This window comes from Oncorhynchus nerka, linkage group LG17 (assembly GCF_034236695.1).
Source record: "Oncorhynchus nerka isolate Pitt River linkage group LG17, Oner_Uvic_2.0, whole genome shotgun sequence".
Taxonomy (NCBI): Eukaryota; Metazoa; Chordata; class Actinopteri; order Salmoniformes; family Salmonidae; genus Oncorhynchus; species Oncorhynchus nerka.
Genome location: NC_088412.1, coordinates 23805175 through 23827757, shown reverse-complemented (window position 1 = coordinate 23827757; position 22583 = coordinate 23805175). Strand labels below are relative to the sequence as shown.

Here is a 22583-nt window from a genome sequence, read left to right as displayed (position 1 = left end):
GCCTGCCTGATTGGTGAAGTGCTGCAGAGATGGTTGTCTTTCTGGAAGGTTCTCCCATCACCACAGAGGAACTCTGTCAGAGTGACCATCAGGTTCTTGGTCACCTCCCTGATCATAGCCCTTCTCCCCCGATTGTTCAGTTTGGCCAGGCGGCCAACTCTAGGAAGAGTCTTGGTGGTTCCAAATTTCTTCCATTTAAGACTGATGGAGGCCACTGTGTTCTTGGGGACCTTCAATGCTGCAGACATTTTTGGTACCCTTTCCCAGATCTGTGCCTCAATACAATCCTGTCTCAGAGCTCTACGGACAATTCCTTCGACCTCATGATATGGTTTTTGCTCTGACATGCACTGTCAAATGTGGGAACTTTTTATATAGACAGGTGTGTGCCTTTCCAAACCATAACCAATCAATTGAATTTACCACAGGTGGACTCCAATCAAGTTGTAGAAACATCTCAAGGATTATCACTTGAAACAGGATACACCGGAGCTCAATTTTGAGTCTCGTAGCAAAGGGTCTTAATACAGTTGAAGTCGGAAGTTTGCATACACCTTAGCCAAATACATTTAAACTCCGTTTTTTTTTACAATTCCGGACATTTAATCCTAGTAAAACTCCCCTGTCTTAGGTCAGTTAGGATCACCACCTTATTTTAAGAATGTGAAATGTCAGAATGATAATATTTGAGCTTTTATTTCTTTCATCACATTCCCAGTGGGTCAGAGGTTTACATACACTTACATAAAATTTAAATACAATTAGTATTTGGTAGCATTGCCTTTAAATTGTTTAACTTTGGTCAAATGTTTTGGGTAGCCTTCCACAAGCTTCCCACAATAATTTGGGTGAATTTTGGCCCCTTCCCCCTGACAGAACTGGTGTAACTGAGTCAGGTTTGTTGGCCTCCTTGCTCGCACACGCCTTTTCATTTCTGCCCACAAATCTTCTATAGAATTGAAGTCAGGGCTTTGTGATCGTCACTCAATACCTGGACTTTGTTGTCCTTAAGCCATTTTTTCCACAACTTTGGAAGTATGCTTGGGGTCATTGTCCATTTGGAAGACCCATTTGCAAGCAGGCTTGAACTTCCTGACTGATGTCTTGCTGTTGCTTCAATATATCCATATAATTGTCCTCCCTCATGATTCCATCTATTTTGTGAAGTGCACCAGTCCCTCATGCAGCAAAGCACCCCCACAACATGATGCCACCCCCGTGCTTCACGGTTGGGAAGGTGCTCTTCGGCTTGCAAGCCTTCCCCTTTTTCCTCCAAACATAACAATGGTCACTATGGCTAAACAGTTCTATTTTTGTTTCATCAGACCAGAGGACATTTCTCCAAAAAGTATGATCTTTGTCCCCTTGTGCAGTTGCAAACTGTAGTCTGGCTATTTTATGGCGGTTTTGGAGCAGTGGCTTCTTCCTTGCTGAACAGCCTTTCAGGTTATGTCGATATAGGACTCGTTTTACTGTGGATATAGATAATTTTGTACCTGTTTCTTTTGCAATTGCAATTCTAATTGCAATTCATCTGATCACTCTTCATAACATTCTGGAGTATATGCAAATTGCCATCATACAAACTGAGGCAGCAGACTTTGTGAAAATTAATTTTTGTGTCATTCTCAACTTTTCGCCACGACTGTATGTAAACTTCTGACCCACTGGAATTGTGATACAGTGAAATAATCTGTCTAAACAATTGTTGGAAAAATTACTTGTGCATGCACAAAGTAGATATCCTAACCTACTTGCCAAAACTATCGTTTGTTAACAAGAAATTTGTTGAGTGGTTGAAAAACTAGTTTTAATGACTCCAACATAAGTGTATGTAAACTTCTGACTTCAACTGTACTTATGTAAATAAGGTATTTCTGTTTTAGATTTTTATTTTGTTTTTATAATCATTATGGGATATTGCGTGTAGAATGATGAGGGGGGGGAAATGTATTCAACGTAACAATGTTGAAAAACTCAAGGGGTCTGATTACTTTCCAAATGCACGGTATGAACTGTAACTCAGTAAAATCTTTGAAATTGTTGTATGTTGCGTTTTACATTTTTGTTCAGTATACTTTATGCAGCCCGTTGGACAATTTTAGGTAATGCAAAGTAGCTTAATGCAAAGTAGCTTTTTATTCGAGTAAAGACATACCATATAAAAAAAAACTGGATGATTCGGTACAATTTTATAAACACGGACAGACAATTTATTGTCTTGGTTTTGTCTCCAGTCTGGACCTGGATGCGTGGATCAATGAGCCTCCGTCTGGGAGTGAGTCTGAGGATGAGGGTAGGAAGACCAAGGGCAAGGCTGTGTTTGCCAAGGAGGAGTCCAGACACACCAAGCCACGCTACACTGAAGTGGACGAGAAGGAATTGGCTAAGGTAAGATGGGAATTTACAAGCCAATAATCCGTGCTGTGTATACATTGAGATACGAGCTCCTCAATTCTTTCAACAGTTGATCTGTTGTTAAATCTTTGGTGATACTATAACAGTCAGACACTGAAGAGGTACACCGGTAAACACAGCATTTTCATATGACTGACTTGATACTGTTTCTCCCTCCCAACAGAGGAGAGAAGTAAGGAAGGCAGAGCAGGCCAACAACCCCTTCTACATCAAGGCCTCCCCGTCCTCTCAGAAGGTACGCACTGAATCATCACCCAATCGGCAGCTCGTCTTCTGTGTTAACCTGACTCTTACAGAAATGTAATTCATTACACATTTCAAACCACTTAAATATACAGTACCAGTCAAAAGTTGACACACCTACTCATTTCATGGTTTTTATTTATGCTATTTTCTACATTGTACAATAGTGAAGATGTCAAAACTATTAAATAACACACATGGAATCATGTACTTAACAAAAAAGTGTTTTTGTTATTCTTCAAAGTATTCTTTTATTTAATCATTATTTAACTCGGCAAGTCAGTTAAGAACACATTGTTATTTTCAATGACGGTGGGTTAACACACACACCCTCTGCCGTTTGTGAATGTGTTATTCTATGGGCTTTAGTAGTACTGGCCAAAATCAATATTTTATCCAAAAAATGTTTTGTGTGTGTGTATATACACACATGGACACCTAAAGGGGTCCTAAAATTCTAAATCAAATAGCTAAGTTATCCATAGTATGACCATCTTAAAACAATTCCATATGTCCGCTTAGCACCCCCATCCCCCAACGTCTTAGAATCTAATGAATTAAATTGACTAGAAGCCCATTGACATCTCTGTTATTGTGTGTGCGCAGGTATACCAGGAGGCTGTTGGTGTGGAGCACATTCCAGTGGTGCAGATTGACCTCAGTGTGCCTCTCAAAGTCCCAGGTCAGTTACTCTGGCCACTACTTAATAACCAATTGATTTCAACATAGTGTATCAGTCAGTGGCTCTGCACACAGGACTCCAAACCTAACCCTTATCCCTCTTTCTCTCTTCGCCTCTGTCATAACTAAACCCCTCTTCTGTACCTCTTTCTGTCTCGCCTCTTTCTTTCTGTGTAATAACTTGACCCCACTTCCTCTTTCTTTCTCTTCCTTTTTCCCTCCCGTTGGGTTTAGGGATGCCAATGTCAGACCAATATGTGAAGCTGGAAGAGGAGCGTCGGGAGAAAAACAAGACAGACAGGAAGAAGAAGGACAAGAAGAAGAGGAGGGAGAAGGGCCGGCAGAGGAGGGGGGACTCGGGCCCAGAGAGTGAGGAGGACATCACCCCTGCACACATGGTGGACATCGTCACTGAAGAAATGCCAGAGGTACAGTAGGCCAGGCAGAGGTACAGTAGGCCAGGCAGAGGTACAGTAGGCCAGGCAGAGGTACAGTAGGCCAGGCAGAGGTACAGTAGGCCAGGCAGTGCCGGTGGTGTACAGTAGGCCAGGCAGAGGTACAGTAGGCCAGGCAGAGGTGCAGTAGGCCAGGCAGAGGTGCCGGTGGTGTACAGTAGGCCAGGCAGAGGTGCCGGTGGTGTACAGTAGGCCAGGCAGAGGTGCCGGTGGTGTACAGTAGGCCAGGCAGAGATGCCGGTGGTGTACAGTAGGCCAGGCAGAGATGCCGGTGGTGTACAGTAGGCCAGGCAGAGATGCCGGTGGTGTACAGTAGGCCAGGCAGAGATGCCGGTGGTGTACAGTAGGCCAGGCAGAGATGCCGGTGGTGTACAGTAGGCCAGGCAGAGATGCCGGTGGTGTACAGTAGGCCAGGCAGAGAGGCCAGGCACTTTCATAGGTGGTTCAGAGTGTTGCAGATAATAGACATGGCATACCTTTGATAATAATTGCATATGCAAGGATGATGTTTTGCTCTGTCACTCCATTCTCTTCCTGTCTCAGAATGCCTTGCCCAGTGATGACGATGACAAAGATCCCAACGACCCCCACAAAGCTTTGAACATCGACCTGGACAAGTGAGTTAACTCATCACTGACCTCTCGCTGTATTACAGATGTCCACTAATGGATTAGTATGAAAGTATAGGATATATAACCTGGCTGTGTTATTGTCTACTCTGTGGGGGTGTATAATCTCTTCCTGGCTCCACTGATGAGAGGCTGGTGCTGGCCTGGTCCTCTTCATCCTCACACACTCCCGCTCGCTGTGCTGTGCTCTGCTCTGGTTTTTTCCCTCTGTCTCTCTTATGCACACACACACACATCTGTTCTCTTGACTGTGCAGTTTGCTGGTGGCATCTCACAGGTGAGTACCTTCCCAGCCTCAGGAGAAGCCCCGTCTGGGCCTGGACTCAAGACTGACTGATCTGCTTCCTCTCTGTCTGTGTCTCTCTCTGTCTCTCTGTGTTTGGGCATGATGTGACTTTTACAGTTTGAAGTTTGATCCTTGTTTTCAACAACACTCTCTCCTCCTGCTCACCCCTCCTCCATTTGAAACCTTCTACAAGCTCACTTCAGAATATCAGGATTCCCTCCATACAAAACTCTGTTAATGTGCCCGCTTTGTGGCTGGAGCTGAAGAAAAGCGCTCTCACTTCTCACTAACATGAACAGATTGATGTGATAAGATGAGAGCTTATAGATTTCTCAGTGGAACTGCTGATTTTCTCAAGTCATGACTCAATCACCATTACTAATCATGGATGACTACTGTTGTTTTTACTAGTCAAATCCCCAAATCAAATCCTCACCCAATCCATGGATCTTCTTCAACATAATGTTAATCGTTAGTTACTGAGTATGGTAACAATATGATTGTTGTGGATAGTCAGATTAATATAATGGTTCGATTAAAACGTTTACATGCTTTGCAAGAAGAGAAATGTCACATAATCCTGTTTACATGGACACATCTGAAATCCATCTACCTGATGTCACTCTGATCAATGCAGAAATTCCCCTATCAAAATAAACATTCTACCCCAGTGACAATTCTGAGGACATATAAAGTTTGAATGTGTAAACTACTTCAAAGACACATCCATTCAGTTGTTCCGAACTCACTTCACTCTCGCTAAAGAGGGAGGCTCGCTCGGTTGCTGCTAGCACATGCAGATCAAATACACTGCTAGAACGCCGATTTAAGGTGTTTAAATGTCCTAATAATTTGAAAGATTGCTCAGAAAACCAGGTGTTTTAATCGGCATATACTTTGATTTTGACTGTTCGCTGATTTAAGATAAGCAGAGTAGTGTTTACATGACTATTGCATAATTTGCCTGCTGCCATAATCAGTTTAATATCGAATTATTGCTGTGCATGTAAACATACTCAGTTACTGCAGTTACCAACAGAGGCCTCAATCCAGTTCTGATCTTGGATAAACCTGTTAATGGTGGTCTCCCTCCTGACTTCCCAGCTCTGCCTGAGGAATGGCTATGAAGGTTTGTGCTGAGCAAGTTTGCGTTTGAAATGTCATGCACCTGAGTGGAGTGGATGGGCTTGTCTCAACTAGCTTCCTTTCCTAATCTCCTTTCCTTCACTGGCATTGGTAAGTGAATCGACTGGATAGGTTTTCACCATGCTGCTTTTACCCTGTCTTTTCCTCCCAGATCAGTGGTCATGGAGGAAAGGAGGCTAGTTAAGACTATTGAGACATAGCCGATGGCTGTAGTGTGACCAGAATCACCATGTACACTCAGGGCTGTGGTTTTATGTGTCTCCTCTCTGTGCTCTCAGGCCCCTGGCAGACAGCGAGAAGAAGCTGCCAGTTAGGACACACCGTCCCGATGAGGTCCTCAAGAGCCCCATAGAGGACGCGGAGGGGTTGGAGGTCACTTCAGAGCCCAAGAAGAAGAGCAGGAAGGAAAAGAAGGACAAGGAGAGTAAGGTGAGGCCCTATTCTTTATATCCTTGGAATATTTTTCATAACTTTGATGTTTCTGTTTTTTGTGACCTTATTGTCTAAAAGGATTTTTTTTTTTTCATTATAGAAGGATAAAGAGAAGAAGAAGAAGAAACACAAACAAGAGGAAGGGGAGGATCTTATGGAGGCTGGGTCAGAGGAGCCTGTCCAATCAAAAGTGACCAACGATGTGGCAGCCCAGCCTCCTGCCTCCACACCAGAGGTATGACATCACAAAGGGAGGGACTACCTTTTTTACAGGGACAAGATTTGCACAATGTCATTCTGTGTAGGATATTGAAGAATTAAGGCTGACACTAAATAATTTAACTAAACTAAGAATTTGATTTAATTAAATTTATATAAAATAATCTGTCAAGCAAACACATTTCTTTGGTCATTTTCATTTATCAATCATTGTCATTGCTTCTTTCAAGCCCCCTCACCATCCTATCAGCAATAAAGATTAAATCAAGTATCAATCAGTATTTAAGATTGCAGTATGTCTAGTCGCTATCTTGAAATACTTGATTTATTCATGAAAATAACAGTGTAATCTCTGTATCCATTTTCATGAAGAGGTAGTGCTAAAATGTTAACCTCTCTATCCCCCCTCGCTCTTGCTCCCTCTCCCTCCCTCACTGTTGTAGGCTTCGGATCTGGATTTCTGGCTCTCAAATGCTCCAGTGCCCTCTGACCCTCAGGTTGAGTTCCCCTCTCTCTCTCTTTTAGTCACTCCTTGTCCTTGTCATTTATTTGTGTTCTAACAGTACCTCTTCATCTATCCTCTGCTCTTGTCTGATCCTCTTCGCCATGTGTGGTTCTTTCCTTCCTTCCATCCACTTTTCTCTTGCACCCTTGCATTACTGCCACTCTTTCTGAGGTCACGTAACCCTACTCATTCTGGGGTTGTCGTGTTTCTTAGTGTTGGTTCTCTCTGTTTTGGTTTTGCTCGATGTGTCTGTTTCTCGTCAGTGGTGGGGTCACAGTTGTTGTCAAGTGCAGGGGCCTCCGTGTCTGGAATCATGCTGACGGTTCTTGTTGTTCCTATCAAACCAATGCAACAGTAGCACAGCTCTTCATGTGTAGTAGGACTACATATAGGCAGTGTTTTTTACTACATACTGAGTGCTTGTGACTGCGTGTGTAACTGCAGAGCAGCTGTTAGACCAGGTGGAAGACTAATGACAACAGTACATTATTCAGTTTAAAGCCAGACTAGTTCATAAAGTTTAGCTCTGTGACCCCACACTCTCTGTCCTCTGTTCTGAACTACTGTATGGGACTGTTTCAAGCAGAATCTGATCATTAGATATACATTGTTCAGGGGCTCTGCGTGTTGATTTTGTGTTTACACCACACCAACTGTCTGCCCTCAGGAAATAAGCTACGTCTAGCAGTCACCCAAATGTGACGTCACAGTTCACACATCCTGTCAGAACATGTTTCTGTATTTCTGTTTTTTGAGTCGATTATTGTTCCATTTAAGTACAGATGTGAAGGGATGCTATCGACAATGGGTCCATTGGAACAATGTCAGGATTTGACAACTTCAAAACAACACACAAATTACGACTAACCCAAACTAATACTACCTGTACTTGTATATGATCAATAAATGACAGTGTGTTGTATGTCAATAATCCTCCTAAATGTGTCCATACTCATTTTGAGGGCTGTGTGTGTGGTGACAGGAGGCCGCAGCAGTAACAGACGCTCCCCCTGCCTCCACTCCTGACGCTGCGTCTGGTGTGGCTGCCGTGGTCCCAGACTCTGAGCCTGAAGAGACTGTGAGTCACTCCACTTTACTGATGATGTCAGAATCACGAGACAGAAATCTCAGCTGTTACTAATTTGTATTTTATATTTTATAAACCTTACAAAACATACACATACAAACGACAGCATCATTCATTACTAAGGATTCTACATTAAAGACTAGCGCAACAGGATACTGTATTTTGACAGATCTTGTTTGAGCACAGAAACTCTCCCTCCCTCTTTCTGAATAGACTGCCCTTTACACCATCCCCTGCTTGTTTCCCTCTCAGAAATCCTCCAAGCACAAGAAGAAGAAGCAGAAAAGGGAGAAGGACAAGAAAAAGAAGCACCACCATCATCATCACCATAGCGATGGAGCCAGAGAGGAGTCTGTGCAGAACGGCACGGTGGAGGACGAGGAGCCTCTGCCAGTCAGTAAACAATCACCTTTTAGTCTGTCCACTCAGTCCAATCCCTGTCCACTGGACGTTCAAGTCATAAATCAAATCAAATTAAACTTTAAACTGTCACATGAACCGAATACAACGAGTGTAGACCTTACTGTGAAATGCTTACTTACAAGCCCTTAACCAACAGTGCAGTTCAAGAAGAGTAAAGAAAATATTTACCAAATAAACTTAAGAAAAAAGTAACACAATAACGAGGCTATATACAGGGGGTACCGAGTCGGTGTGCGGGGATACAGATTAGTTGTGCCCCCACAATACTGTCCATATAAAACTTCCCTACCTTCACCCATTTGACACAAGTATGTCAGGTATGCAGTGTGTATACACTCCCTATCTCAAATAGCATATATACATAGTCCAGACCTGGGTCTAGTTCCCTTGTTTGCATATTGAGTGAGAACTGACCAGGCTCTTCTCTCTTTACAGCCCATGTCCAATTACGCCCTGCTGGCTGAGAACTCCTACATCAAGATGGTGAGTGGGATGGAACGAGACGCTTGGGTCCACTGGAGAAGTATACTATTGTTGTGTATCTTCTATAGCCACTCATATTGGAGCTGGGAGGAGTCGTACCATTGAGAGAGAGATATATATATATATATATATATATAAAATACAGTGCATTCAGAAAGTATTCAGACCCCTTCCCTTTTTCCACATTTTGTTACGTTACAGCCGTATTCTAAAATAGATTTTTAAATCTACCTACACACACTACCCCATCATGACAAAGCAAAAACAGGGTTTTAGAAATATTTGCACACTTTATTCAAATTAAAAACAGAAATATCTTATTCAGTCCCTTTGCTATGAGACTCAAAATTGAGCTCAGGTGCATCCTGTTTCCATTGATCATACTTGAGATGTTTCTACAACTTGATTGGAGTCCACCTGTGGTAAATTCAATTGATTGGACATGATTTGGAAAGGTACACAACTGTCTATGAAAATGTCCCACAGTTGACAGTGCATGTCAGAGCAAAAACCAAGCCATGAGGTCGAAGGAATTGTCCGTAGAGCTCTGAGACAGGATTTTGTCGAGGCACAGATCCGGGGAAGGGTACCAAAAAATGTCTGCAGCATTGAAGATCCCCAAGAACAAAGTGGCCTCCATCATTCTTAAATGGAAGAAGTTTGGAACCACAAAGACTCTTCCTACAGCTGGTAGCCCGGCAAAACTGGGCAATCGGGGAAGAAGGGCTTTGGTCAGGGAGGTGACCAAGAACCTGATGGTCACTCTGACAGAGCTCCAGAGTTCCTCTGTGGAGATGGGAGAACAAGATTTGAAGTGTGTAGATTGATTTTAGAATAAGGCTGTAACATAAAAATGTATATACTGTAAGTGGACCCCTCCTTATGCTCCCTATTTTTCTCTCTTTCAAGATGAAGCAGGATGCTGATGAGGTATTGGCTGAAGTTCTATGAACTGCAGGCTATGGGTTTTACAGGAGAATCTTCTAGATGTTCTGTGTTGTTGTGCTTTTTCTCAGACTGTGCCCCCTGGCTTAATCACAATGTGATAACCAAGCTGTTATGCAGAGACGTGTATATTGGAAAATGTAACCCTGTTATTCACAACACCATAAGCCAGGGGCATCCTCTTTGAGTGTGTGACGTTATGATTCTACTGTCCTATCAGTGCTGTTTCCAGGTTGCTTCATAAAAATCACATGGGATTCATGTTGGGATTGGAATGGTTGAATCGATTTGCTGGTTTGCATGCAAGTCAATTTGCTGGGCTCCTTGTGTGAACACTGCTGGCTACGGAGTGGGTTGACCTCCGCTTCATCCCTCTCTTTCCCTCTTTAGGTGTGTGACATCCAGGGGAACCTGCATGACGGTAGCCAGGTGGTGGTCTCTGTCATCTTTGAAAATAAGTGTGACAGTTTCATCAAGTCCATGGAGTTCAATGTGATGGACTCTCTCAACTCCAAGCTGCAGCGGCCTGAGGGAGCCGGCCCACATGACAGCCTCACCGTGCCCTTCCATCTGCCCCCCGGTGAGGAAGCAGGAGAGACTGGGAGGAGGAAAAAGCTATGGAAACTTGTTGAAATAAGAGCTAAATTCCCATCCAAATATTCCCATTCCCAGTTTACATCCAAACAAATCTATTTTTTCTCTCTTGTTCCTCAGGGATCTCTAACGAGGCACGGTTCATCTTCTCAGTGCAGAGCATTGTGATGCCTCAGAAACTGAAGGGAACCCTCACCTTCATAGTCAAGGTGAGTAAGTCTTGCTCTCCACAAAGGCATCACATTCCCCCACTATCCCTCTTTGACTCTGGGTACAGTCTATTTCACTGCTCAAGGTTCTACTGACCTTTTTCCTCACTTGTAAAAGTGTATTGTTAACCTTCTGCTGTTATAATGTTCTCCCACAGACTGAGGATTCCTCCACTCACGAGAAACTAGACTTTAAACTGCACTTTACCTGCACCTCATACCTGATCACCACTCCCTGCTACAGGTCAGTGCAGCTAGCTGTCCCCAAAGAACCTCATTCTGCTGTTTTAATAATAATGAACGTTACCTAACTGTAGATTTGGAGCTATTGGCTTAGTGTGCTGTGCCCTGATCTGAACTTAAGATTAAACTGCTTGTGAGCTAGTATGTGATGCGTAGTGAATGTGATTGTTGTTGTTTACAGTGACGCGTATGCTAAGCTGTTGGAGTCAGGGGACCTCAAGGGAAGCTCTCTGAAGCTGGAGGGAATCAACCAGCCTTTCCACCATCTACTGGCTAGGATCTGCTTCCACCACCACTTCTCTGGTGGGTACACTGGGACTGGGGAATACAGGGGGAGAAGGTGTGGGATATGATAGGGACTGGGGAATACAGGGGGAGAGGGTAGGGCATTGGGAGGTATTAGGTGGAGAGTGGACATATTTATTGAGGTGATTTGTAGTTCACTGTGTCGTCTTGCAGAAATCTCCCTCTTTGAATGAACATTAACATGATGTGGTAAATAAAGACCTTTTAGATTTTGAGTTGTTTAATGAGCTTACGGTTGTGTTCCTGTCTCAACCAGTGGTGGAGAGGATTGATTCCTGTGCCTCCATGTACAGCAGGTCAATCCAGGGTCACCATGTGTGTCTGCTGGTCAAAACTGTAAGTAGCTCCCTTACTCCTTGTCAGTCAGGGGGCCAGACATCCAAATATTGGTCTCCATTTTACTCAAATGAGATCTTCTCCTCAGACATCCTTGTAACGTTTGCCCTCTCTGTCTGTCTGTGTCCCTGTCCATCTCAGGCTGATCAGACCGTGTCTATCGATGCTAAATGTGACGAGCCGGGGCTGCTTAGGAATGTGCTGGATGAGATCAAGCTGACCTTCTCTCAATGCTGATTGTGTCTGACAGCCCCTTGGTGCCCCCCTACCCCCTGCTCAACCCCTCCCTCACTGAAACACATGTAATCAAGTTACAAACACTGCGGCTGGCACTCCCAGGTTCACCCTATTAATTAGTCCTCAGAATCACTTCCTTCCTTTGATGCCCCTCTTGCACTCAGAACTGCTCTTTCTCCTTCACTGATTTGCTCTATACAAACCCCCTCTGTGCGCTTTTAGTTTCAAACTGGTTTTCCCTGCTCCCCCCACTCTCTCTCTCTCATCGTCATTACTCTCATCGTCATTTAATGTAATCTGACAACTGGACTTTTTTTGTTGTTGGTTGAATTGTGTTTTCACTGTCTTGATTTGTTTTTGTTTGTTGCTGTTTTTGTTTTCTGACGTCCGTCTCCGCCTTTCCCCCTGTTGCATTAAACATCAGCGTGTTACTGCTACTCTCCTCTATAGTCCTGTAGAATGTGTGACTTCTTCTGACTGGCCCAAGTTGGAAATGTCATGTCAACTTTAAACTGCTCTAAGCTGAAATCCTACCTGACCTGATCTCATGTCTGAAGGAGACTGACCTACCCTCTGGTGTCACTGCTCCATGCTTCAACTATGCTCAGCTTCAGTTTGACCTGTGTCACAGGAACATATCAATCCCTATAAGAATTTTAAATGCCTGAGCTGGAACGTTACACTAAGAGTTTATTGGGAAAAGAGAATGCAGGCGGTTACACTTTGACCAGGTCAGAACTTAGACACGCTGGCACTCCTCGAAAAAGTATGTTTCTGCAACCTTTTCCAAAAGTGAACATTGTCCGGCTTCCTTACTCTCTCTTATTATCGACATGGGTAAAAGGGCGTCTTTTTACAATTGTATGATTTATCGCTTTGATTATGCTGTAATCGTGGAAGGGTATTGTACTGCTCATCTGCCACTCTCTCTTGCCTCAGACATGTCTACAGTATCTGAAATGAGTGACAAAGTAATATAGAACTTGTGGGAAATGAAGGCCCGCTATCACATATTGCAGCTAGCGCCTCTCACGTGGCTTTGCTATAATAGCAGGCTCTCCATACTTTACTGCTAAAGTTATCCTATGTGTTGATAGGCTTAGTTTGAGATCACCTATGGGGATGGAAGGCTATTCTAGTCATAATTCATTCTGGGATATCATTGGTACTTAGTTGATACATTTTATTTTGAATCAGTATTAACCAATGTGGCTTCTTGTTTACTGTATCTTTCTTGAGAAAGCCAACAAGTCGTCAGTCAAGACGTTTGTCTTTCATATCATCCAAACCTCTTGCGTCTGTGCCACTAACTCTCGCACTATACGATACATCCTACATGTCACTGATAGTCATAAACCGATGTTACTTCAGTGTTCTCTTCTCTCAGAACTACCCTGCTGCCACATGTGCATTGGCATAATGATGAACATGAATGGTCATCATTTAAATGGCTTCTTCCTTTCATGACTTGCTCAGAGGTACTTGCTGTCTAGTTACACTCAACGCGTCTCACTGCCTGGTCCAGCACGATGTAGTAGCAACTTTAACCTGATCCCATCATGTTTTGTTTGTATTCCAACTTACCCGCATTCCTTTCTTACAAGTGTAGATGAGCCATTCCATGAGTTTCTTCTTCACCATGTTAGTGTGAGTACAAAGTGAAGAACATACAGGGATGTTATCCACAAACCCATATCCTTCCTGGAAAAGTGCTTTGATTGATTTAAGTTATAGAATGGCAATGAAGAAATTACTTGTAATCATATGTTGTACTAATTAAAAAGTTCTGTGCAGAGTATTTCATAAAAATGTGTATCTTGCATGATTAGGAAATGTATACTTAAATATATATATATATATATTTCCCCTATCCAAGGACACACACACATACAAAACTCCCATGTCATTTCTTGGTTGTCTTTTTCTTTTATAGTTTTTTTTAATATGAAGTGAAAGTTGAATGAATCATGCTACAGTTTTTGATGGTGTTGTATTTTTATCTATTACAAGTTCATACAATTCAAATGATATCTTTGAATATTTTGAATTATTTAACATCAGGGGAAGGAGGTTCTATTTGGTGTCATGGCGCTGAGAGGAGTAGAGAAGAAAAGGTGTTGTGATACAGGTCAGAGAAGCTACCCACTTTTTTTCTGGTCAATTATAGTGATTATCTTGCGGAGTTTGGCTTATGACATTAAAATATATTCTCATTTCTCCTTGTTTGAAGGTCTGGTCCAACTCCTTCTTTGTCTATTCTCCAGCTATATGATGTAATATGTTTTAAGAGGGGACTACATGAGCAAGACAAAATTAGTCATATACTATCAACATTCACTTTTAGAACAGAGAAGTCTACCCAAATTGAAATAAAGGCTGAGCTGCTCTGTAGTCTGTTAAGGTGAACCAATAAACTCCCACATATAATTATTTCAGGCTTTTTATTCACATATTATCACTATGTATGGTGTCTGTGTATCAAACATGCTGTATATTCAAAGGATATGCAAATACTACCTTATCAAGGATATTTAGTTGGCCAACATCTCACTTCAGCATGCACGAGAGTGGCCTTTCCCAAAAACCTGCCTTCCCCAATAACTAATACAGTTCTCTGTGTGAAACTGCATATTCTTTCTATGTGTGCAAGTGCCTTTAAATTATAAATGTCAATATAGCCTAAGTGATTTGCAGGCTGTGTGTAGGTACTGTCTAACTTCAATTCCCATATGGAAAGAAGTGGAGTTGCAACCACAAAACACTCCCAACATATATATTTTTTGACGAGATTCAAATATTAACGTTTCGGGGTTCATGATTCTGAAGAATTCAATTGCAGACCGAAACAATATTTTAACATTGCAAAGAGGTTAAACTTAAACTGCCGAATAAGTGTTGTGCCTTTTCAATTAACACCAACTCCCAGAAAGCTTTGCGAGCACTTCACAACTCATAGCATCAAGCTTTGTGGGACCAGCTTGAGCGACTTTAGTGGCGACACCGTGAAGTAGCTACTGTTGTATTATCGAGGGGAGATCCCTACTCAGACAGCCGTTAATTTGTTTGTTTTCTAGTTTGCTTTGACCACTCAAATTTACTTCGAGCAATTCTGTTTTACGGTGAATGAGGATCAACAACAGGGAGTAACTACTGTAGCAAGCTAGCTTTGGGTTTGTGGGTTGGTTGGTTGTCAGCGAGAGGTTTACACGTTGGTTTGTTCGATCACAGTGCAAGAGAACCGAACGCGAACGTAATAACAGTCGACATTTTTGTAGATGTGAGGAAACGTGTGAACAATCAAAAGGTTTCTCAGGGGTTGGTTGTGGCGGAATTAGATAACTACCTTTGTTCTCTAAAAAGGTCTAGATAGGTTTTTGTTTATACAGATCGTCGCGGACTATGGCTCATGGACATCATGTAGCCAGTTCCCAAAAAGCACTCATGTTAGAGATGAAAAGTCTTCAAGATGAGCCAGTTGAAGGGTTCAGGATAACTTTAGTGGACGAGTCGGACTTGTACAACTGGGAAGTTGCAATATTTGGACCCCCAAATACTCACTACGAGGGAGGTTATTTTAAGGTGAGTATGGAATTGCTGAATATTTAAGATGGCCATCAAATCACTCAAATAGTTATTGCAGTTGTTTTGTTCAACCTTGGTTAACCAGAACAAATTGTGCCTGGTCAGTGTTCTCTTGCCCCTGAGTTACAGTAGAACGTCTGTAAATATTATGGCGAGAAGAGTTATATTTTGTCACTTTTGGTTGTGACGTAGCTAACGATTGACAACCAACCTGGCTTAGTTTGAGATGGCCAGCTCGAGCAACATGTGACGATCCACAAAACATGTTAACGTTTTCATGGAAAACTTTGGAGGAAACAGACATTGTCAACTTATATTACTGTATTCAGCAGGGCCGGACTACCGCATTTGGGGCCCCGACACCCATCTCCAGTGCCCCCGCCAACACATTTTGCCATGGGGCAGAGAGAAACGTTATGGATACACATCTGCTCATAATGATAAAGATCAAATCGGACCTATTTCTATTGTATTTTCTTATATAGTGTAATAGTAATGGTGTCTATTTGTTGGCACTAACTGGCTCGTTGGCCAAGACCTATGGGGTAATTGTTTTTTTTTTGGATACGCTGAGATGATCACATTTAGTTTATTATGAAGCATTTATGTATCCAAACAAGCACGTAACGTCTTCATAGTTCGTAAAGGTCTGGTTAACTGACTGATATTACCTCATAGAACAAAACGTATCATATCTCGTAAGCCTTTGTTAACCTCAGACCTTATTTTATGTATTTATCCCAAAACTCCATTCTTTCCCCCTTAATTTCCCCCATTGGAATGGCTGAACTAACCAGCGGTAACTTATTTCCGTTTTTTAGAACTAAAGCTGCCGATCTCGATAAGCCATCAAACAGTTCCTTCGTTTTCATAGTTAAGCAATAGCAGCTGGTAGCATTGTCCATCCTGTTTGAAATAGACTAAGTTGGGCTGGGTGACATGGCCAATATATATCACAGTATTTAAAATAAAATGGACCGTTTTAAATTTGCTTTATAAGTAGTGCATGACCAGACGGTGGCAACATACATTCTAAGTGATTTAAAAAGGTATTTCTCCATTCTGATTGTTTTAATAATTTTCTGCATTGTCATACATTTCTGCATTTCCTGCACTGATTTGAGAGCATTTCCACACTGCCATGGACTGCACGATATGGGCAAACAATCTAGGCCTTATTTTTAACCAAATGTTGCAATTACGATTAAGACTTGTGATTTAGAGCAAAACACTTGAGTGAACTGTTGGAATCATGGCAATATAATGATTATTTTAATTTATATAGTTAGAATATAAGAGGTCGCTTTGAATAATGTTTGACATGACAACAAATGACAATTCCAGGGAGGAGTTATTGTGAAAGGGTAGGAACCAACGTGTTAAGTGTTTCCTAGGGGACCCTATAATCTTTGGCTACATTTAATGTTTTCTTTTAGCTACTTTATGTAGCTTTATTATTCTTGCTTTGTGAATTCCTCGTCGTTTTAGAAGAAACTGTGGCACAAACAACATGCTGATTTAGGTCTCCACCATCACTAGTATTAGGCTGTATAGCTAATACTAATATAGCTCTGACTCAGTACAATTATTAGCTAGCTAGTGATTAGCATTAGCGGCTAATAAGATTTAGGCCCAACTTGTTAAGAAAAATACAAACTAGCTTTTTGCATATTTTAGAAACAAACTAATCGTGTAATTGTAAACATTAGTGGAGTTATAATTAAGAAGCAAAGTGAACATCATTGTTATCAACATTGTTAAATGTGCTGCATTGACCATGCAGACTGAACGCATGTGTCTTGTGGTCGAGGAACAACAAATGCGCTTCTTGAGTGACGGTGCGGGGCTAGGTCTATGTGGAAAGCGGCATGGAGAGATGACTCAAGTAGCGAAGTAAACTATAAAAGTCAACGTTACACACAGAATATCACATTTAAGGAAACACAAATTAAAATACCGTTAAAGAAGGTAAAGTAAAAACCCAAACCGGTTCATGCATCAATACCGGTATATCGTCAAATACAGTATATCGCCCAGCTGTCACTCTAAGCACCTAGAATTATAGCCTAGTCTCAATACCTACATATATTTTCTTATTGATATTTGGATTGTAAACACTCAAACGATGGCGTGTTTGTTTCTTGTAGACTGAAAATGTGGGGTTTTCTCTCAATGGGGTTTAACTGACTTTGCATCCAACCTGCAGATTTTGTGTGTCCCTCTCAGCAAAGGCAACTAGAAACAAACTCATCTGTATGTCGATAGTACCCCTAACTCTATGTATTAACCTCTTGGATTTAGGGGGCGCTATTTACATTTTTGGATGAAAAACGTTCCCGTTTTAAACAAGATATTTTGTCATGAAAAGATGCTTGACTATGCATATAATTTACAGCTTTGGAAAGAAGACACTCTGACGTTTCCAAAATTGCAAAAATATTGTCTGTGAGTGCCACAGAACTGATGTTACAGGAGAAACCCAGATAAAAATCCAACCAGGAAGTGCCGCATTTTTTTAAACCGCCTCATGCCAATGACTCCTTATATGGCTGTGAATGAGCTACGAATGAGCTTACGTTTTCCACGTATTTCCCAAGGTGTCTACAGCATTGTGACATCTTTTTAGGCATTTCCATTGAAGAATACCATATATATAGCCATATATAGCATGTGGTCACATGGTGTCTCCCGCAGAAAATGTCACGTAAAATACTGAGGTAGCCATTTTTCCAATCGCTTCTTATGAGACACCAATTGCCTCGACGGATATATTATTGAAAAATATGTTAAAAACACCTTGGGGATGGATCCTAAACAACGTTTGCCATGTTTCTGTTGATATTATGGAGCAAATTTTGAAAAAAGCAGCATTTTCCGGTCGATTTCTCAGCCAAGCATGATGAAGAAACGGGAGCTATTTCGCCTACAAAAATAATCTTTTTGGAAAAAAGGAACATTTGCTATCTAACTGGGAGTCTCCTGAGTGAAAGCATCTGAAGTTCTTCAAAGGTAAATGATTTCATTTGGTTGCTTTTCTTATTTTCGTGAAAATGTTGCCTGCTGCCAGCAGAGCCTAGCATAGCATTATGCCATGATAAACTTACACAAATGCTTGTCTAGCGTTGGCTGTAACGCATATTTTGAAAATCTGAGATGATTGTTGTTAACAAAAGGCTAAGCTTGTGTTTGAATATATTTATTTCATTTCATTTGCGATTTTCATGAATAGGAAAAGTTTCTAGGGGTATTTATGTCCGTTGCGTTATGCTAATGCATTTGAGGCTATGATTACGCTCCCGGATACGGGTTTGCTCGTCGCAAGAATTAACAAGGGTTGTTTACCATTTAGTCTAAAATTTATATCTGTTTGTAGCTACTGTATTATAGTACTAACCAGTGTGGCAGATTTAAGTTCAAAAGTAAAAAAATAACTACAACAAGTATGAATAACTTACCCAAACTGTATGAATAATTAAATCGCTCTATTGGAAAACAGGTCTAAAGACAGATACAGATTGTGAGAAACATTTTCTTTTTCCATTATCTTGTAAACCCTACCCATATGAAAAAAGATTGCAGTCAGAGTGCAGTATTACTGCATGAATTTTGCAGTGTAACTGCAGTTAAAGCGCAGTATAACCACGGACAGATAGAAGGGACCAGATGTCGCACAGGATGTATAAATCTGAAGCCTCTGTTTAGAACGTTCAAATAGGGTGATGAGAGGAAGTCCAGTGGGATAATAATAATTCTTTGTCTGATTTCACACATGTACACGTGTGTAAATTGGAAATACATTTTTTTGCGTATCCCTCAGAGAGTTGGGTCACTGCCAGGGTCTGCCATTTCAAACAGTGACTGTGACGCAATTAGGGTTATGTGCCTTGCTCAAAGACAGGTAGGGGATTCGAACTAGCGACCTTTCGGTTACTGACCCAATTCTCTAACCGATAGGCTACCTGCCAGCCACATAAGAGACAAGATGGAGCTAGATAAAACTTTTCTGACATTCTGCAAATTTTCTCATTGATGAAACATTAGATCTCAATGCAAGTTTATTTTCCCTAAACCAGAATCTGTTACGAACGCTGTGCAATAAGTTTTGTAGACATTGCCAAAATTTCAAAAAATGTTGTGTTGTTTAGGAGTGCAAGGGTCAATTGAGTTATTGTACACACGCAATTCACAGAGAAGACGTTCCCTAACAGATATATGCAAATGCATGCTAAAACATGCCAATAGGATCTCGCTAGCTCGTGCTCTGCCCACCTCCTTGCTTGTTCTGCCCACTATACTAAATTTACTCCCATTGGAAATGACGCAGATGAGATATCTTAGGTTAGTTACCGGTATATTTGGTATAACTGCAGTTCAAGTGCAGTACACTGCAGTTATGCTGCAATAACTGTGTCAACAATACCACAGTTGACTGCAGTCACTAACTTATTGCAGTGTAAGTATTTTATTTGTGTGTAAGGGTATTGTTTAGCCTGCCTAAGACCTTTGTGTAAAAGAAGGCTCATGTCCTCTGTTTTGCCCGGCAACAGGGGGTGGTATAGCTTACAGAGGGAAGTGCAGTAGGTTAGACCTCTTCATTACTTGCCTAGCTCAGAAAGTACACTGAAGAAAAATATAAAAGCAACATGCATAATTTCTATGATTTTACTAAATTACAGTTCATATAAGGAAATCAGTCAATTAAGTACATTCATTCGGCTCTAATCTATTGATTGCACATGACTGGTAGTACAGATCTGCACCCGTTGATCACAGATATAAAATAAAAAGTAGGGGTGTTGATCAGAACTAGTCAGTATCTGGTGTGACCCATTTGCCTCATGTAGCATGACACATCTCCTTCAAATCAAAGGTTATTTGTCAAATGCAACAGTGTGTGTGTGTGTGTGTGTGTATATATATATATATATATATACACACAACCTTACCGTGAAATGTTTACTTACAAGCCCTTAACCAACAATGCAGTTCAAGAAATAGAGTTAAAGAAAATATTGACTAAATAAACTAAATGTATATATAAATGACAACTATAAGGAGGCCATATACATATATCGCATGGAGTTGGTCAGGCTGTTGAGTGTGACTATTGTCCCACTCCACTTCAATGGCTGTGCGAAGTTGCTGGATATTGGTGGGAACTGGAACACGCTGTTGTACACGTCGATCCACAGCATCCCAAACATGCTCAATGGATGACATGTCTGTTGAGTATGCAGGCCATGAAAGAATTGGGACATTTTTCAGCTTCCAGGAATTGTGTACAGATCCTTGCGACATGAGGCCGTGCATTATCATGCTGACATGAGGTGATGGCGGCGGATGAATGGCACGACAATCGACCTCAGGATCTCGTCACGTTATCTCTGTGCAGTCAAATTGCCATAGATAAAATGCAATTGTGTTCGTTGTCCGTAGCTTATGCAAGCCCATACCATAACCCCACCACGGGGTAGTCTGGTGACAATGTTGACATCACCAAACCGAATTCCCACACAACTCCATACACGCAGTCTGCCGTCTACCCTGTACTGTTAAAACCGGGATTCATCTGTGAAGAGCACATTTGCCCACTAAAGTCTGTTATGACGCTGAACTGCTGTCAAGTCAAGACCCTGGTAAGGACGATGAGCACGCAGATGAGCTTCACTGAGACGGTTTCTGACCGTTTGTACAGAAATTCTTTGGTTGTGCAAACTCACAGTTTCATCAGACTTCGGATGACTTGTCTCAGACGATACCGCAGGTGAAGATGTATGTGGAGGTCCTGGGCTAGTGTGGTTACACGTGGTTTGCGGTTGTGAGGCTGCTTGGACGTATTGCCAAATTCTCAAACGACGTCGGATGCGGCTTATGGTAGAGAAATTAACATTAAATTATCTGGCAACAACTCTGGTGGACATGCCTGCAGTCAGCATGCCAATTGCATGCCCCCTCAATTTGACATCTGCAGCATTGTGTTTTGTGACAAAACTGCACATTTTAGAGTGGCATTTCATTGTCCCCAGCACAAGGTGTACATGTGATCATGCTTTTTAATCTGCTTCTTGATATGCCAGACCTGTCAGGTGGATTAATTATCTTGGCAAATGAGAAATGCTCACTGTCAGGGATGTAAACACATTTGTGCACTAAATTTGAGAAAAACGCTTTTTTTGGCAAACTTCTGGCGCCTTTTATTTCAGCTCGTGAAACATGGGACCAACACTTTACATGTTGCATTTATATTTTTGTTCGGTTTTATTTTAGCCTATATTTGCATGACTGTTGAAGATGGTGAGCATTTTCTTTTCCGATATAGGGCAAGAGCTCTCGTTACAACGATAAACAGGCATCAAAGTAGGCAGTGGTGTAACAAATACTTTAAAGTACTACTTAAGTAGATTTCTGAGGTATACTGTTTTTATTTTTGTCAACTTTTACTTTTATTTCACTCCATACATTTTCCCTGACACCCAAAAGTATTTGTTACATTTTGAATGCTTAGCAGGACAGGAAACTTGTCAAATTCATGCACTTATCAAGAGAACAGCCCTGGTCGTCATCCCTATTGCTTCTGATCTGGCGGCCTCACTAAACACAAAGGCTTCATATGGAGCGTGCCCCTGGTTCTCCGTAAATAATGAAAAAATGTATGAAATAAATAAATAAAAACAAGAAAATTGCTTAATATAAGGAATTTGAAATTACTTTTACATTTGATACTTGAGTACATTTTAGCAATTACTTTTACATTTGATACTTGAGTACATTTTAGCAATTACATTTACTTTTGATACTTAAGTATATTTAAAACCAAATACTTTTAGACTTTTGCTCAAGTAGTATTTTACTGGTCACTTTTACTTTAGTCATTTTCTATTAAGCTGTCTTTACTTTTACTCAAGTATGAGAATTGGGTACTTTTTCAACCACTGGAAGTAGGTCGGGGAAAGTGCTTTTTTTTCATGTATTTTTTTAAAACTACAGTAGTAGGCCTATGTTGTAAATGTGAACTCTTTTTCTGAATGAAGGTTTGTGAATAAAGATAACCTAGACTAATGACGGTCTCCTAGGTACGCCACTATTGTTCAGTTAGGGTTGTTTGCACCTGATTGCATCAGTCA

General features: G+C 41.4%; 2 protein-coding genes across 5 annotated transcripts in view; both read left to right on the top strand.

Moving 5' to 3' along the window:
• LOC115144921 (AP-3 complex subunit delta-1-like) overlaps window positions 1-14100 on the top strand; it is a 41400-nt gene extending 27300 nt beyond the window's left edge. Inside the window, exons 17-34 of one of the 4 annotated variants that reach the window (XM_029686064.2) lie at window positions 2238-2391; window positions 2582-2653; window positions 3268-3343; window positions 3592-3770; window positions 4341-4414; window positions 6137-6287; window positions 6391-6525; window positions 6953-7006; window positions 7997-8092; window positions 8354-8494; window positions 8960-9007; window positions 9917-9937; window positions 10343-10532; window positions 10667-10755; window positions 10914-10999; window positions 11180-11301; window positions 11561-11640; window positions 11782-14100. In XM_029686064.2, the coding sequence (XP_029541924.1) occupies window positions 2238-2391; window positions 2582-2653; window positions 3268-3343; window positions 3592-3770; window positions 4341-4414; window positions 6137-6287; window positions 6391-6525; window positions 6953-7006; window positions 7997-8092; window positions 8354-8494; window positions 8960-9007; window positions 9917-9937; window positions 10343-10532; window positions 10667-10755; window positions 10914-10999; window positions 11180-11301; window positions 11561-11640; window positions 11782-11877 (1864 nt within the window). In that variant the 3' untranslated portion in view covers window positions 11878-14100. Of the gene's footprint in view, window positions 1-2237; window positions 2392-2581; window positions 2654-3267; window positions 3344-3576; window positions 3771-4340; window positions 4415-6136; window positions 6288-6390; window positions 6526-6952; window positions 7007-7996; window positions 8093-8353; window positions 8495-8959; window positions 9008-9916; window positions 9938-10342; window positions 10533-10666; window positions 10756-10913; window positions 11000-11179; window positions 11302-11560; window positions 11641-11781 lie in introns of all 4 variants that reach the window. The other 3 variants (XM_029686063.2, XM_029686068.2, XM_029686065.2) reach the window with 3 other exon arrangements.
• A 746-nt stretch (window positions 14101-14846) lies between these two features.
• The window catches only part of LOC115144920 (ubiquitin-conjugating enzyme E2 R2-like), a 36252-nt gene continuing 28515 nt past the window's right edge, over window positions 14847-22583 (top strand). The window contains exon 1 of the mRNA XM_029686062.2: window positions 14847-15456. Coding sequence (XP_029541922.1) covers window positions 15277-15456 — 180 coding nt within the window. The 5' untranslated portion in view covers window positions 14847-15276. The remainder of the gene's footprint in view (window positions 15457-22583) is intronic.